The 15,905-nt window shown below is 44.2% G+C and overlaps 1 protein-coding gene across 2 annotated transcripts in view; it reads left to right on the top strand.

The window, feature by feature from the left end:
- ILKAP (ILK associated serine/threonine phosphatase) overlaps positions 1–15,905 on the top strand; it is a 33,512-nt gene that overhangs the window by 14,157 nt on the left and 3,450 nt on the right. For both annotated transcript variants that reach the window (XM_001152781.6, XM_063790952.1), the window contains exons 5-9: positions 1,320–1,446; positions 4,303–4,409; positions 5,474–5,567; positions 5,847–5,934; positions 7,400–7,521. In XM_001152781.6, coding sequence (XP_001152781.2) covers positions 1,320–1,446; positions 4,303–4,409; positions 5,474–5,567; positions 5,847–5,934; positions 7,400–7,521 — 538 coding nt within the window. The remainder of the gene's footprint in view (positions 1–1,319; positions 1,447–4,302; positions 4,410–5,473; positions 5,568–5,846; positions 5,935–7,399; positions 7,522–15,905) is intronic.

The raw sequence follows: 15,905 nt of genomic DNA, 5'->3' as shown, positions 1-15,905 counted from the left end.
CTCTCTGACTTCCAGTCTTTGTTTGCAGTTTGTCAATTAGTGCTTTGAATTACGTGATTTAGCTTAGTAGGCAGCTTCCCTAAGCCTGGAAAAAGCTGTTGAAATTTGTAGTCAGTTGTGTAACTTGTCAAAGTTAGTGAGGAAGAAAACGAAAAGTATTAACTAAAGAGAATACTTCAGTTGTGGTACTAAAGTATTCTTGAGCTGTGGGATTTTCTTTTTTTCTTTTTTCTTTTTTTTTTTTTTTGAGATGGAGTCTCACTCTGTCGCCCAGGCTGGAGTGGCACCATCTCGGCTCACTGCAAGCTCCGCCTCCCGGGTTCACACCATTCTCCTACCTCAGCCTCCCGAGTAGCTGGGACTACAGACGCCCGCCACCACGCCTGGCTAGTTTTTTGTATTTTTAGTAGAGACGGGGTTTCACCATGTTAGCCAGGATGCTCTCGATCTCCTGACTTTGTGATCTGCCCGCCTCGGCTTCCCAGAGTGCTGGGATTACAGGCGTGAGCAACCGCGCCTGGCCCGAGCTGTGGGATTTTCATTGACTGCATTGTCCTTTGTCACAGATTACCTCAGTGAAAGCTGTATGATGCAGGCAGAGGTATGTGAAAAAACCCACTTGTAGCTTTGCTGGGAAGATGTCATCTTCAGCTTAGCTTGTCACTTCCCAGAAGACAGCTCTTCACAGTGTTCATTTTATTATTTGTCTGGCATTAGGTATCAGAAAATAAGCTTAAATGAGTCTAACCATTAAATGTAAATAGACCTCTGCCTGCATTGGAATCTTTTATCCTTTTCTTCCTGAGTTGAAGTAAAAGCAGCCGATCTTACCGTTTGTTCAAATTCTTCACCAGCCTTGAGCATGGAAATACATATTTTCAGGGCATCTTAAGGGCTTTTGAGATAAACTCTACTGACTTGCATTGTCTGACTGACTTGCATTTGTCCTTATTCAATTATCACAAGACTAATTTGCACATGATCCTTTCGCCTGATTTGAATCTCACTTCTCTGGGATGGCAGCACATCCCTTGCCCTGATGCTTTGACTTACACCCTAGACAGAGTTGTTTTGTGCTCACTGACTCCTCTTTTGTGTCCCTGTGCAACCTCTTAGAGCTCACCCTGTCCAACAGTGCTCTGATTTGAGTTATAGACTTGCAGCTGGGGAGATGCCTTAAGGGGTATTGCTTATTTGTTTGCGCCGTTAGGATATTGCTGCGTCAGACAGTCATAGTTCCCTCTCATTTGCTCTGGGACTAGGGTTTCCAGAGGGTTGGGCACAGTTTTGTATTGGCTCTTTTGTTCTCTTTTCCTTAGCCTCTTCGGTGATCTTTGGTCTGAAGGGCTATGTGGCTGAGCGGAAGGGTGAGAGGGAGGAGATGCAGGATGCCCACGTCATTCTGAACGACATCACCGAGGAGTGTAGGCCCCCATCGTCCCTCATGTGAGTCTCATGTGGTAGGAAGCCCGGCTGGCATTAACATCTCCTGGGTTCTGACTGGCATTTTGGACTGGCTAGTTTGTATTTACTAGAAAATCTAACACATCACTTGATTGTACATCAGTGATTCTCAGCTGGGGTTGATTTTGCTCCCCGCCCAGGGGACATTTGTCAGTGTTTGGGTACATTTTTGTCACAACTGCGGGAGGGAGTTGTTACTGGCATCTGGTGGGTAGAGACTAGGGATGCTGCTAAACATCTTAGAAGCACAGGGCAGCCCCACAACAAAGAATTGTTCAGCCTGGAATGTCAGTAGTGTCGCGGTTGAGCAGCCCTGCTGAGCGGGAGATGACGCTTCATAGCATGGCTCTGCAGCATGTGTTACTCCTTACCAGCAACTGAGCGGCTTCTGGCAGAGAATGTTTTTAATCCATGACCTAGAAGATAAGAGTTGGAAGCTACTAATTAAAGTATGAATGGTGATCAAGCAGAGCTAGTACAGATAATCAGGGCCCAGGAAGAACAAAAGTCAAAATGATGTCAAGGAAAAGACAGACAATGAAAAATTAGCTGCAACTATACAAACTAAAATGAAGCCTTCTGGATAAGCTCTTGGGCCTGGAAAAAAACCAGAAGGTAGGACATTAAGTTGGCTGTAAACATACATTATAGTACATATTTAATAATATATATTACATAGGTTACATAATTCAGAATTACATAATAAATACATTACGTACCTTTACTGACACCAGTTGGTCATTAACATACGGTGTGCTGGAGCCGTTTGGGCTGATGGCGTTTGTCCAGTAGATGAGGTCTGCTCATGGAGATGAGGTGATGGCTGCTGCAGAGCAGCTGATCATATGTAGAGGGGACGAGATACACACCCATTGAGACAGGGTCTTGCTGTCTTGCTCAGGCTGGAGTACAGTGGCACAATCATAGTTCACTGCAGGCTTGACCTCCTAGGCTCAAGCAGTCCTCCCACCTCAGCGTCCTGAGTAGCTGGGACCATAGGCATGTGCCACCACAGCCGGCTAATTTTTTGAATTTTTTGTAGAGACAGTGTCTCCTTAAGTTGCTCAGGCTTGTCTCAGAGTCCTGGGCTCAAGCCATCTTCCCACCTTGGTCTCCCAAAGTGCTAGGATTACTCGCATGAGCCACCGTACCCAGCCTGGGATTTGCATTAAAACCAGGAAAGGGACCTCTGGAGCCCAAGAAGGCAGATCCATTGAGTGTAAATTTAATTGGGAACACTAAATCATGCCTTGCAAATAACAGGCAGTAAGAACAGCTCTGAGTTATAAACCAGATGAGGTTTTTTTCTCATGGTTCAGGATATCCTAAATTGAAAAGGAATTCCAAAAAATTTGAAAGAAAAGAAGCTCTCTAGAATAAATGTCATTTCTCATAGGCATTTTTGTTTTTTTTTTCCTTGAAATAGTTTATTTGATGTCTTTTATTCCATATATGTGGGTTTTCTGGCAACATTTGAAAGGGGAATGGGAATAAGAGTAGTAAGGTAGGTTTTAAAAATGAGATATTTAAAATTTATTTGAGTAACAATTCTGTAATATCCTCCCTGCTCTTATGCAGTCATGTGCTGAATAACAACATCAAGTCAGTGATGGACTGCATATATGACGGTGCTCCCATAAGATTACAAATTTTGTAGAGATGGGGGTCTCGCTATGTTGCCCAGGCTGGTCTTGAACTCCTGGCCTCAAGTGATCCTCCTGCCTTGGCCACCTCCCAAAGTGTTGGGATTAACAGGCGTGAGCTGTCGTGTTCAGCCATAATACCATGTTTACTGTACCTTTTCTATGTTTAGGTATGTTTAAATACACAAATACTACCAGTGTGTTACAACTGCCTATGGTATTTAGTGCAGTAACATGCTGTGCAGTTTAGCCTAGGAGCAATAGGCTCTACCATGTGTGTAGCTTAGGTGTGTAGTAAGCTGCGCTGTCTTAGTTTCTGTAAATATGTTCTATGATGTTCACACAACAAAGTCACCTAACAATGCATTTCTGTTAAGTGATGCATGACTGTATTTTTTACTGTTTTCAATAAATAACTTGATCTGTTTGTTAATGTTTAAAACCAAATCCGATTTAAATAGGAACGGAGTTCTGAATTTTAGTTTTGTTGTCAGTGAAAAATCAGAATTAACAGATCTTGATCTTTGAAGCAAATGTGAGTTTTAAACATTTAATGTAAAATACTGGGAAAAGTGTTACAGCTCTTTTAGAATATTAGACCTTTAGCAGGTCTTGCAGTCTTCACCAGAAACACTCCCACACCTACACACACACAGTGTTTTTGTTTTTTTTTTTTTTAGACAGAGTCTCGCTCTGTCACCCAGGCTGAAGTGCAGTGGTGCGATCTCAGTTCACTGCAAGCTCCGCCTCCTGGGTTCACGCCATTCTCCTGCCTCAGCCTCCCGAGTAGCTGGGACTGTAGGCGCCTGCCACCACGCCCGGCTAATTTTTTTGTATTGTTAGTAGAGATGGGCTTTCACCGTGTTAGCCAGGATGGTCTTGATCTCCTGATCTCGTGATCCGCCTGCCTCGGCCTCCCAAAGCGCTGGGATTACAGGCATGAGCCACCACACCTGGCCCACACACAAGTATTTTTTTTAAAAAAAAAGATAAAATGCTGTGAAAGTTACTTAAATATATTTGTCTCAGTTAAAGCCTTTTTTTCCCCATTTGTAACAGTGTGACTGGTGTCTTAACCAGTGTGACTTCCTCTGACTTATTAATGTTTACTCTTTGAGACGAAATTTAAAAGCTTTAATGGAAAAGTGTGGTTTTTGCTGTGAGAATTTGATTAACTCTCAATTCATTCTTTCAGTACTCGGGTTTCATATTTTGCTGTTTTTGATGGACATGGAGGAATTCGAGCCTCAAAATTTGCTGCACAGAATTTGCATCAAAACTTAATCAGAAAATTTCCTAAAGGTGAGACTGAGAACTAAATCAGTTGATACTCAAGTTGGTTATTGCTGTTTGGTTGGCTGTGTGAAGCAGTCAGATGTGTTATTTTGGCTTTAGCAGAGAATCATTGATGAGTCTTAAAAGAGTGGTGCTGAGGAGTGGATGCCAAGGCTTCCAGGAGTAGCGGCCATGCAGGTGTGACTTAGAATGGCATTTCTCATGATTCTAAGTGATAGGCACCTTTTGTCAATTGTCTTTGGGTTCAGTTAGTGTCTTGCCTTTATTGGAAAACTAGTAAACCAACTTCAAATGGCACTGTGTTACATGTGAGGAAACAGAGATTGTTCTGGCTGGGCACGGTGGCTCACACAGCACTTTGGGAGGCCGAGGCCAGAAGATCACTCAAGCCCAGGAGTTTGAGACCAGCCTGGCAACATAGGGAGACTCCATCTCTATAAAAAAAAAAAACAACACCTAACTGGACATGGTGGTATGTGCCTGTGGTCCCAGCTGCTCAGGAGGCTGTGGTGGGAGGATTTTCTGAGCCCCAGGAGGTTGAGGCTGCAGTGAACCACAGTTGCACCATTGCACTGCAGCCTGGGTGACAGAGTGAGACCCAGTCTCAGAAAAAAAAATTAAAAAAAAAAAAGAAATAGGGATTGTTCTTAATCATGCTTGAAAATCAATTGATGTGCAGAAATTACAAAAACAAAATGGCCAGCCCTGGTGACCCACGCCTGTAATCCCAGCATTTGGGAGGCCGAGGCAGGTGGATCACGAGGTCAGGAGTTCGAGACCAGCCTGGCCAATGTGGTGAAACCCTGTCTCTACTAAAAACACAAAAATTAGCCTGGCATGGTTGTGCGCGCCTGTATTCCCAGCTACTCAGGAGGCTAAGGCAGAAGAATCTCTTGAACCTGGGAGGCGGAGGTTGCAGTGAGCTGAGATCGCGCCACTGCATTCCAGCCTGGTGACAGAACGAGACTCCGTCTCAAAAAAATAAAACAAAAAACAAACCAAAATGACAGTGGGAGGAGGATAATCTTCCCTCCTTGAGAGATTGTTTTCTTTTGGCCCTTCTGTAATAGGAGATGTAATCAGTGTAGAGAAAACCGTGAAGAGATGCCTTTTGGACACTTTCAAGCATACTGATGAAGAGTTCCTTAAACAAGCTTCCAGCCAGTAAGTATAACTTGATGATGAAGTTTGAGTGGACTGTGCGTGGTGTTTTCCTAAATGCATTTCAGTCTTCTGATGTGGTTTAACACTATTGCTCACTGTCTGAAAAGTGCGTAGCACTCAGCTTTTATAACCGTTAGCTAAATCTAAAACAGAAAAAAAGCAAGTATCAAGGAAATGGTTCACTTTGAAATATAAGATACTTCCCATTGAGCTCTGGAAATTAGTCTCAAAGTGCTGGGCTATTGGTGGTGACTGTGTTTCTGATGTGTTTCCCCCCAGGAAGCCTGCCTGGAAAGATGGGTCCACTGCCACGTGTGTTCTGGCTGTAGACAACATTCTTTATATTGCCAACCTCGGAGATAGTCGGGTATGTGGCTCTGGAGCCACCCACTTAGATGACAATACGTTTTATGGGGAAAAGACTTTAGCACGTACTTGTTGAATAAGATTAAAGTGATGGTGTCTGGTTGAAACCTTTCTTCTGGGGTTGCTGCAGAGTGTTCTGCTGCAGTTTAACTTCTGGGTAAGGGAACAGCAGCTCAGCTAGAGGCCGTTTGTTCTCTGGGGAACTTACGCCCTATGATAGACTTGTGCTTTAAAACCCAGATCCCGTCTTTTTTGTTTCTTTTTTCCTCCCGTGGTTTGTGTGTGATGCTGTGGATCAGAATGTAATCAGTATGCAAGTAGCCTAAATCTTCTTTTATTTCCTTTCTCTGACCTTAGACAGTAATGAATGAAAAGCTTTAACCCCTGCCTATCAAAGTTACTGTGATTTCAGAGTAACTTGAGAGCTGTAGCTAGAAAATACCAGATGAGGTGCCATTCATCACCCGAGCCCGGTCCCTGGCTGAGGGAGAAAGCCCAGGGTGTTGTTCCCCCTGGTGACAGTCGTGGGGATGCTGTAAAGCCTAGAGGGTGCTGCTGCGGAAAGCCGGATGCAGACCCTGCCTCCTCTGCATCAGGACCATGTGTTCCGTTCCGTTGCCGCTTTTTCACCCGGCCTCCTTGCTCCCTCAGCAGTCACAGGAATCAAGTGACTGTCCACACTTAAGCAGCATCTTTAGACCCCTCCCCACGATGCTTCTGGGGGGATGATTCATCAAATACTAAGTGCTAGGGGTATGGCAGAGACTATAACAGATGACAGCCCCTGCCTGGTGGAGTTTACATTCTGGTGGCCCTTTAGTAGACTGGCCTTAGCCCACATGTGTTTAGACCACATGACTTCAGAAATAGCAAGAGGAAAATTGGCAAAAAAACAAAGACTTAGGAGTCAGACCCAAATTTGAATCCTGGCTCTGCTCTGTGACTTTATTGAGTTACTTATTCTTCATGCCTCAGTGTCTTCCTATAAAACAGACACAATGAACCTGGCAGGGGCGAGAACACCTGGAGGCACTGGTGTGGACGGCCTACCTGGCACTCGGCCAGCATGCACAACGCTTGCCCTCCTCTTTGCTTCCCATAGGCTCATGGACATGTCTCTGGCCTTCTAGACTCCAGGCCAAAAGGGACCTTGATACTTGTTGAGTGCTTCCTTTCATGTCACAAATGTGACAACAGCCAGAGTGAGCGCTTGGCTGTGGTTATTCAGCAGAGTTTGTACCAGAGTTGATATCAAAACCAGGGGCGACTCTCTCCCTAACTGTTGTGTCTTTGACACTTCTTTGCTGCTTGATTCTCTGAACTTAGTTTATCAGCAGGAGGCTGAATGTGAAACTCCATTGTTAACCGTTTTCTTCAAACTCCATTGTTAACTGTTTTTTTCAACTGGTACCTTTAGATGCTGCGCCCACTGAATTTCATGACTATTACAATCTCCATCTTCCCAGGCAATCTTGTGTCGTTATAATGAGGAGAGTCAAAAACATGCAGCCTTAAGCCTCAGCAAAGAGCATAATCCAACTCAGTATGAAGAGCGGATGAGGATACAGAAGGCTGGAGGAAACGTCAGGTAACCAAGGGACTGAGAGGAGCTCATGGGAAGGAGGGCTGTTAGCTGTAGAAGGGTCCCGAGACCTTCAAGGAGTAGAACTTTCCCTGTTACGTAGTCTTCAGTGTGACGAGGCTCTGTCTGAGATCCAACACTGGTGACATAGGTGGATGACTGTTGTAGATTTCACATGTGTCCACGTGGAAGGAAACTTGCCTCCCTACATTTGCAAAAGGACAAATTCATATTTACCATTCACAGTGTTTTCTCTGTGCCTAGGAAGTTTCTTAAATACTGTCACTTTTCGTGGTGGCGGGCGCCTGTAGTCCCAGCTACTCGGGAGGCTGAGGCAGGAGAATGGTGTGAACCTGGGAGGCAGAGCTTGCAGTGAGCCAAGATGGCACCACTGCACTCCAGCCTGGGCAACAGAGCGAGACTCCATCTCAAAAAAAAAACAAAAAACAAAAAAAAAACCTGTCACTTTTCACATTGAATAAGTTACAGTTTTAGGTGAATTCTCCAGAGAGAAAATCTGAAGTAGTTAAGACGGGTTAAGTAATGTCTTTGGACTTCTTGGGAACTGTCTTTGGACTTCTTGGGAACAACTGGCACAGAGGACCATGTCTTACTTGGCTCTGTCTTTTGCAGTTTCATTTCACTCTCTCTTTAAATCTTTGAAAACCATATGTCTGCTCTGGTTTTATTATCTGCTTCTATCCAAGGCAGCTAAAGGAGGGCATAAGTCTTTTCTTTAGAATTCCACTTCAAGGACATTGCATTATGAATTAGACCAGGAGTATTTTCTGGTTTATTGTACAGTTTGACTATTAAAATTGTATTTTCTGCCAGAGATAAGAGAGATGTCATCTCTTAGTATAAGACTGCACTTACCTATCCTTTGAAGTGTAGTTTCTCTTCTGTTGTTCATTTGGGGAAGCCTTTTTTATTGCTCCAGGCTGAATCTAGTCAGTGGTACAGGGAGGTTTCTGGAGAGTAGTTGGAACCCTTAGCGTTTGTTCAAAAAGCTCTTGGATTAGTAAGAAGCAGTTTCATTCATGGTCGCTGCAGTTTACATGAGCAGTGATGGGATTATAGGCCTGGTTTCAGGCCTCAAGCAGTGCTGTTTGCCCAGTTTTTGCCACCATAACTACTGTCCTGGTAACTACTGTGGACAGTCATGCCTGAGAATGTGACTCTAACGTGAGCGTAAGCATCACCTCTTCTCCCCTTTCTTGTAAGTTTTACATTCATTCTGCTTTTGCCTGAACTCCTTGAAAATAATTGGATACTGACAGTCCGATGGCTGAAAGTAAGGCCAGTTGTGTTGCAGTTGCTTCCTATATCCCAGTCCTTACCTGATTCAGAGAAGTGTTTACATGCCTTAGAGAAATCATTTGACAGTGTGGGCTTTGGGTGACTCCTTCATCTCAGAGAAGGGCTGAGGCTAAGAGACCAGCAGCGTGGGTCGCTGCCCCTGAGTGGGCTTTGGGTGACTCCTTCATCTCAGAGAAGGGCTGAGGCTAGGAGACCAGCAGCGTGGGTCGCTGCCCCTGAGCGTGGGTCGCAGCAGAGCCCTGTCGTGGTCTGTTCTCCTGCCTGAGGCCAGGGCTGGCTGCCCCACTCTCAGCTTTTATCATTAAATTTTTCAGACATACAGAAGAAACTTGACAATAGTAAAACATTTCCAAATCTACTAGCAGTGAACATTGTGTCATGTTTAGTCTGTATAGATGTGTGTCAGGTTGAGCTGTTTAAAAGTTGCAGATATGATGACATAACACCCTAAATACTTAAGCATGCATCTCCTGAAGATAAGGACGTTCTTGACATAATTAGTGAGAATTTTCACACCTAAGACAATAATATTTCCTTAGGTTAGGTTATCTAATACCCTGTCTATATTTTTATTTCCTGAGTTATCCCCAAAGTATCTTTGTTTCAAACCAGGGTCTAGTCAGCATCCATGTCTGCTGTGGACTTGGCATTTCTTTTTCTTTTTTTCCTTTTTTTTTTTTGAGAGAGAGAATCTTGCTCTGTTGCCTGCAGTGCAGTGGCACGATCACAGCTCACCGCAGCCTTGACCTCTGAGGTTGAAGCGATCCTCCAGCCTCAGCCTCCCAAGTAGCTGGGACCACAGGCATGTGCCACTGTGCCTGGCTATTTTTTTATTTTTTGGTAGAGACAGGGTCTCTGTCTGTGTTTTCCAGGCTGAGCTAAGTGATCCTTCTGCCTTGGCCTCCCAGAGTGCAGGGAATACAGGTGTGAGCCACTGCACCCTGCCGAGACTCATTTCTTACCAGGCTTTGAACCATGTTATAGGCCAGCGGTTGTACAGAGTCACCAACATTCTGAACCTGCGTATTTTTTTATGGTGTTATTTCTGTATATTTCCTATAAACTGGAAGTTAGGTGTAAGACCTTCTTTAGATTCAGATGAGATGTTTTTAGCAATGTTTTATGGGGGATGCTGTATACTCAGTAGTCCTTCACTTCAGTAGGCACATAATGTGACCCTTAATTAAGTTGCCAAATCCCAGCACTTGGCTCCGGTGGTGACAGCCGGATGCTCCTGTTGCCTTGCGTCATCAGCAGGTAATCTGGGGAGGTTCACTGGTACCTTGTGAATATTCTGTTTCCTGTCAACCTTTCACCTAATGGTCTTAGCATCCCTAAATCATTATTTCATCAGGGATGTCAAAGATGATTTCCATATTCTGTGATTCTTTTCACATGTATTAGCGGGCATTCTGTAAAGAAACTTCTTATCATCAATAGAACATCATAGATTCTTCTAAAAAAGCAGGGTCAATGTTTCATTCTGTCCTTTATCCATTTGAAAGGAAGATAGTCACCTATAGTTGTGGAAATCAGTGTTTTCCTTTCACTCCTCTGCTTCTTTCCCTCCATCCTTCCTTTGTGAATCACTGTGTGCCAACTGACTATTCATTGTGTTGTAGTCACAGTCATGGTGTTTTCTGCTGCTCACTTGATTTCAGATATGGCCAGTGGAAACTCCTGCTGGCTGGTTCCTGTGTCCTTTTCATATGTGTGTATTAATGTTTAAGAGCCAAAATCCAGGCTGGGTGCAGTGGCTCACATCTGTAATCCCAGCACTTCGGGAGGCTGAAGTGGGTGAATCTCTTGAGCCTAGGAGTTCAAGACCAATTTGGCAACTGTGGTGAAACCCCATCTCTACAAGAAATACCAAAAAATAAAAAAGAGAAATTAGCCAGGTGTGGTGGCACACACTTGTGGTCCTACTCAGGAGGCTGAGGTGGGAGGATTGCTTGAGCCTGGGAGGCAGAGGTTGTAGTGAGCAGAGATCATACCATTGCTTTCAAGCTTGAGTAACAGAGCAAGACTTTTGTTTAAAAAATAATAATAATAATTGATTTACATCAGTGTAGGGAATAAATTTTTTTAAAAAGCCCAAATCCATGTTCTCGGGTGCTGAGTTTAGTTGGAGTGTCATTAGTTCTATGTCCACTCAAGACATGCAAAGCTAGGAAACACAACACATTTTAAATTGCAAGCTTGGAGTGCTATTTCTTACTCATATTTAACGTTACAGAGTTTTCTCTTCTTTGGTTTAATATTTGTAGCTCGTTTCTCTTAATGCTAGAAATCTTGGTTCTTAACAACAGTATATTTATTTGTTAAAACAGTTTCATAGTATCAAAATTATCACTATATTTATTTGTTAAAACAGTTTCATAGTATCAAAATTATCACTACTAGGGGAGCAGAGGGCTCACACCTGTAATTCCAGTGCTTCGGGAAGCTGAGGCAGGAGGATCGCTCCATGTCAGGAGTTTGAGAGAAGCCTGGGCAACGCAGTGAGACCTTATCTCTACAAAAAATAAAAATGGCACCATGGAGCCAGTTCTGGTGGTGTGCGCCTGTGGTCCCAGCCACTCGGGTGGCTGAGACAGAAGGGTCACTTGAGTCTAGGAGTTCTAGGATACAGTGAGCTATGATTGTGCCACTGCACTCCAGCCTAGTTGACAGAGTGAGACCCTGTCTCAAAAAATAAAAATATCCTAACTTTAGTTTGTGTTCCTTGCTGTTCTCTTGTCCTTAGAATATACCTCACTAAAGCAGTACTGTTGGCACTGTGCGCAAAAGTGAAATAACTGTTTTTACTGTGGTTATTTTGCCACTTTGGTTATTAATATTATTAGTTTTCCATTTATTTTTATTCAGTTTATTGTTTTCAGTTTATCCAATTTATAAAGGGCTTTTTTCCCTTTACAAATTACAGGGAGAAAATGAGAACCCCTGTGCATGGCTGGTGGGAATGTGAAATGGTGTAGCCACTATGGAAAACAGTATGGCAGTTCCTCAGACATTAAACACAGAGTTAGCATGTGATCTGCAGTTCCACCTCTGCGTATATACCCAAAAGAACTCAAAGCAGGGACACGAACAGATATTTGCATACCTATGTTCACAGCAACGTTATTCACCATGGGGAAAGGGGGGAAGCAACCCAAATGTTCATTGACAGGTGAATAGATAAGCAACGTGAGATGTCTATATAACAGAATATTATTTAACCTCAAAAAGGAAGGAAATTCTGACCCATGCTACAAAATGGATGAACCTGAGCACTTTATGCTAAGTAAAAGAAGCCAGATGCGAAAAGACAAACACTAGGATTTCACTCATAGGAGGTACCAGTCAAGTTCACAGAAAGTAGAATGGTGGTTATTGGGGGGTGTGGGGTATGAATTCTGGGGAATGAATCGTGGGGTTAGTGTTGAATGGGAACAATCTCAGTCTGGGAAGGTAGAAAAAGTCCTGGGGATGGATGTTGGTGCTGATAACACAACAGTGTGAATATATTTAATGCTGCTGAACTGTACACTTAAAAATGGTTAAGATGGTAAATGTCATGTATATTTTACCACAATAAAAAACGCGAAAAACTCCCTGTTGCTTCAAAATCTAAATTGAGTAAAAAGACATTTAGAGATGTCATGCTTTCATCCCTGTCCCCTTCATCGTATTTCTTGATTCTTTCCAGTATTTCTTAACAAAAGTATGTAAATCTTTGTGCATTATTTTTTTCTACTTTCTTACATTGAAGGTAGCTATGTAGCAGTGAATTTTTCTGAGAAGATTAAGACAAGTTATATTTTTATTTTACAAGGAAGGCAGCTGAACAGATGGGAAGTTTACGTATAGCATTTAAATTTAAATGTCAGTACTGTGTGCCTAGAACTTGATCAAGTGCAGGCCTCTGATAACCAAAAGTAACTGTTCTAGCATTGTACCTTTGGTTATCTCTGTAGCACTCATTGTATTAATACGTTGGATTTAGGCATCCACCAGTCTTTGGATGGTCGGGAGATGGAGCTTCCACCTCCCAACCTTAACTTTGCAAACATCACTTGTGGATAGTCTGTTTATTGAGACCAGCTGTGTCTTGCTTTTACTGACATGCAAGAGGAGCTGAAGACCAAGCAGCTTCCAGCTGCCTTTAGCAGCCAGATTAGCCTTAAACACACCAGTAGTAGGATGTCTCAGTCTCACCCAGTCTCTCTCTCTCTCTGGAGAAAGAATTAGAACAGAAAATATCAACAAAACTAGCTAAGATCTGAAGACACTGTTGAACAGCTTGTCCAACAGTAGGAAAACAGTTTTCTGGTTGGCAGAAAACAGAGAAGAGAAATAAAGCAGCACAAAGCAAAAGTTGGAAGTGTGTAAGGGCAGGAGGCCAGTCCTAATGAGGGCTGGTACCAAGGGACAGGCAGATTGGCTTGGTAGGCTGAGACTTAAAATGCCACTACTTGGCCAGGCGTGGTGGCTCACGCCTGTAATCCCAGCACTTTGGGGGGCCAAGGCGGGTGGATCACGAGGTCAGGAGTTCAAGACCAGCCTGGCCAGGATGGTGAAACCCCATCTTTACTAAAAATACAAAAATTAGCTGGCACGGTGGCAGGCACCTGTAATCCCAGCTACTCGGGAGGTTGAGGCAGGAGGATCACTTGAACCCAGGCGGCAGAGGTTGCAATGAGTCGAGATCATGCCACTGCACTCCAGCCTGGGCAATAGAGTGAGACTCTGTCTCAAAAAAAAAAAAAAAAAAAAAAGCCACTACTTGCTAAGCATTGTAATTATGAGGGTGGGGGGGAAACTGAGGGAAGGGGAAAGAGAATGAACTTTGGGCAGTTTGTTTGAACTTTGAAAACTGGGCAACGGGGAGAACCTGCTGTGAAACAGACAGCTTTCTGTTGTGTCTAGAGTAGTGCAGACTTTCTAAGAAATGGACGTGGATAGACTATGTATTGGTGGCATGCGCCTGTAGTCCCAGCCACTTGGAGGCTGAGGCAGGAGGATCATTTGAGTCCAGGAGCTTGAAGCTATAATGCGCCACCATGTCTATGAATAGCCACTGCACTCCAGTCTGGGCAACATAGCAGGACCCTTTCTCTTAAAAACAAAAAAGAGTTCCGGTGAAATGGATAAAGCAGACTGGGAAGGACGAAGCCTGTGGGGCTGCTGGGGCTGAGTCCCAACCAGCTTCATCAGTGGTGATCCTTTTGAACTTGTACCAAAGTTTCCAGAACAGAGGCGGCATGGATTTACCCTTGTGTGATGCTCGATCTCAGAGTTGGGACTCTGTGATTGGCCTTTGTTGAACTGACAGGTATTTGAATGTGCACATCCTACGTAGGACATTGCATTGAGTGTAGGCATAGTGCCAGGGCAGCTTGCCTCATCGTTACCAAACGCGTTTCCTGGGATCTATCATTCTGTCCATTGTGCTTTCTCCTGTTACTCTAGCAGTTCAGTGAATGTAAGATTACTACTCTGTATATGGAACTTTGAAAACAAGAATGAGGCCACATTACGCCCGTAATCTCAGCACTTTGGGAGGCTGAGGTGGGAGGACTGCTTGAGGCTAATTGTTTAAGGACCAGCCTGGGCAACACCCCATCTGTACAAAAAAATTTTTTTTTTATTTACCTGGACTTGGTGACACCTGTAGTTGTAGCTACTCAGGAGGCTGAGGTGGGAGGATCACTTGAGCCCAGCGAGCGATTGCACCACTGCCCTCCAGCCTGGGCAACAGAGGGAGACCCTGTCTCTTAAAAAAAAAAAAAAGAGAGAATGAGAGATGGCAGTTCCTGTGCTGCTCATATCGTCCTTCTTTAGACTTAGGGATTGTTTCACATTGTCTGTACTGTGTTGTGCAGTACCAGAAGTTGCTGGTAGCTACTTGGTCTTCTGGGACCTGCCATTGCAGAGGTGGTGATTGTAATCTTAATCTTGTTGAAACAGGATGGATTTATGACTGGGATGGCCGGAAGCCACACCAGACACCCAGTCACCTGGTCATGGGAGAGGTACTTTGTTGGCTTTTCATAGTACTTACACTGTGAGCTGCTTCCTGAAGTGGCACTCTTAAGGCCAGGTGCCCCCACCCATCTTCAGTCCTCAGCTCTTCCCCTGTGCACTGTTTCCTCTTGCTATTTAACAGTTTGTATCCTAGAAGATCGCTAGGCTTTTTGCAGATACCAGCAGAAGTCTTTGAAGAAGAAAAAACATGTTTGTTACGGATACTGAACTGTGAGCCACTGAGAGGGTAACTGGGGCCCAGAGAAGGGCCAGGCTGAATTCTGCCTTTAGGACAGCAGCCCAGGAAACATTTCCTACCATGTGCAGCCATCTGCACCGCATCTCCTGAACTTGCTTGGTCCATGATTTGGGAGCCCCGTGGTGATCTTAAACGCCCATGCGCAGCCGTGGCATTTGCGGAGTGCTCTCTCACACGTTGAGTATGGTTCTCTGCCTTGCCTTTACAAACAAGAGCCTGAAGGGGAGAGAGCTTGCAGCTGCCTAAGGCGACAGTGCTGCAGCCTAGACCAGAATTGTTCTTTGGGGCAGTAGGCTCCCCCAAATGGTTTTTCCTTGGCAATAGGACTGTCCCTTAGATGTCTCTTCCCATTTGTAGATCACTGCCCCATCTCCTCCATATCCCCTCACCTAAAATAGAATGGGTGAAACTATGATGCTATGCAGGATACTGTCATTTACATTAACGTTAAACCGTACCTGTACTTGATGCAAAGGACGTGTTCCACAATCCAGGAATAGCCACTTTCAGGGATTTTCCAAATCTAATTAGATTGAAATGCAAAATATCCCTCTGTTCTAGCTATTGTTAACCCTGGCTGCATGTGGGAAACACTCAAGGAGCTTTAAGATACAAAACACTGCCAGGCTCCCTTACCCAGTCAGTCAAATCCGATTCTGGAGTTGGGACCTAGGTGTGTGATGAGAACTGCTGAGTCCTGTCGAAGGTTAAGCTGGGCAGCACTGCTTGGCAGCCACTGGAGGTGCTGTTCCCACCCATGTGCAGCTGGGCAGGGTCCCTACCCCAGGGCAGCAGTTAATGG

This window comes from Pan troglodytes, chromosome 13 (genome assembly GCF_028858775.2).
Source record: "Pan troglodytes isolate AG18354 chromosome 13, NHGRI_mPanTro3-v2.0_pri, whole genome shotgun sequence".
NCBI classification, from domain to species: Eukaryota; Metazoa; Chordata; class Mammalia; order Primates; family Hominidae; genus Pan; species Pan troglodytes.
Note: the sequence above shows the minus strand (reverse complement) of the source record. Positions and strands in the feature narration are given on the sequence as shown.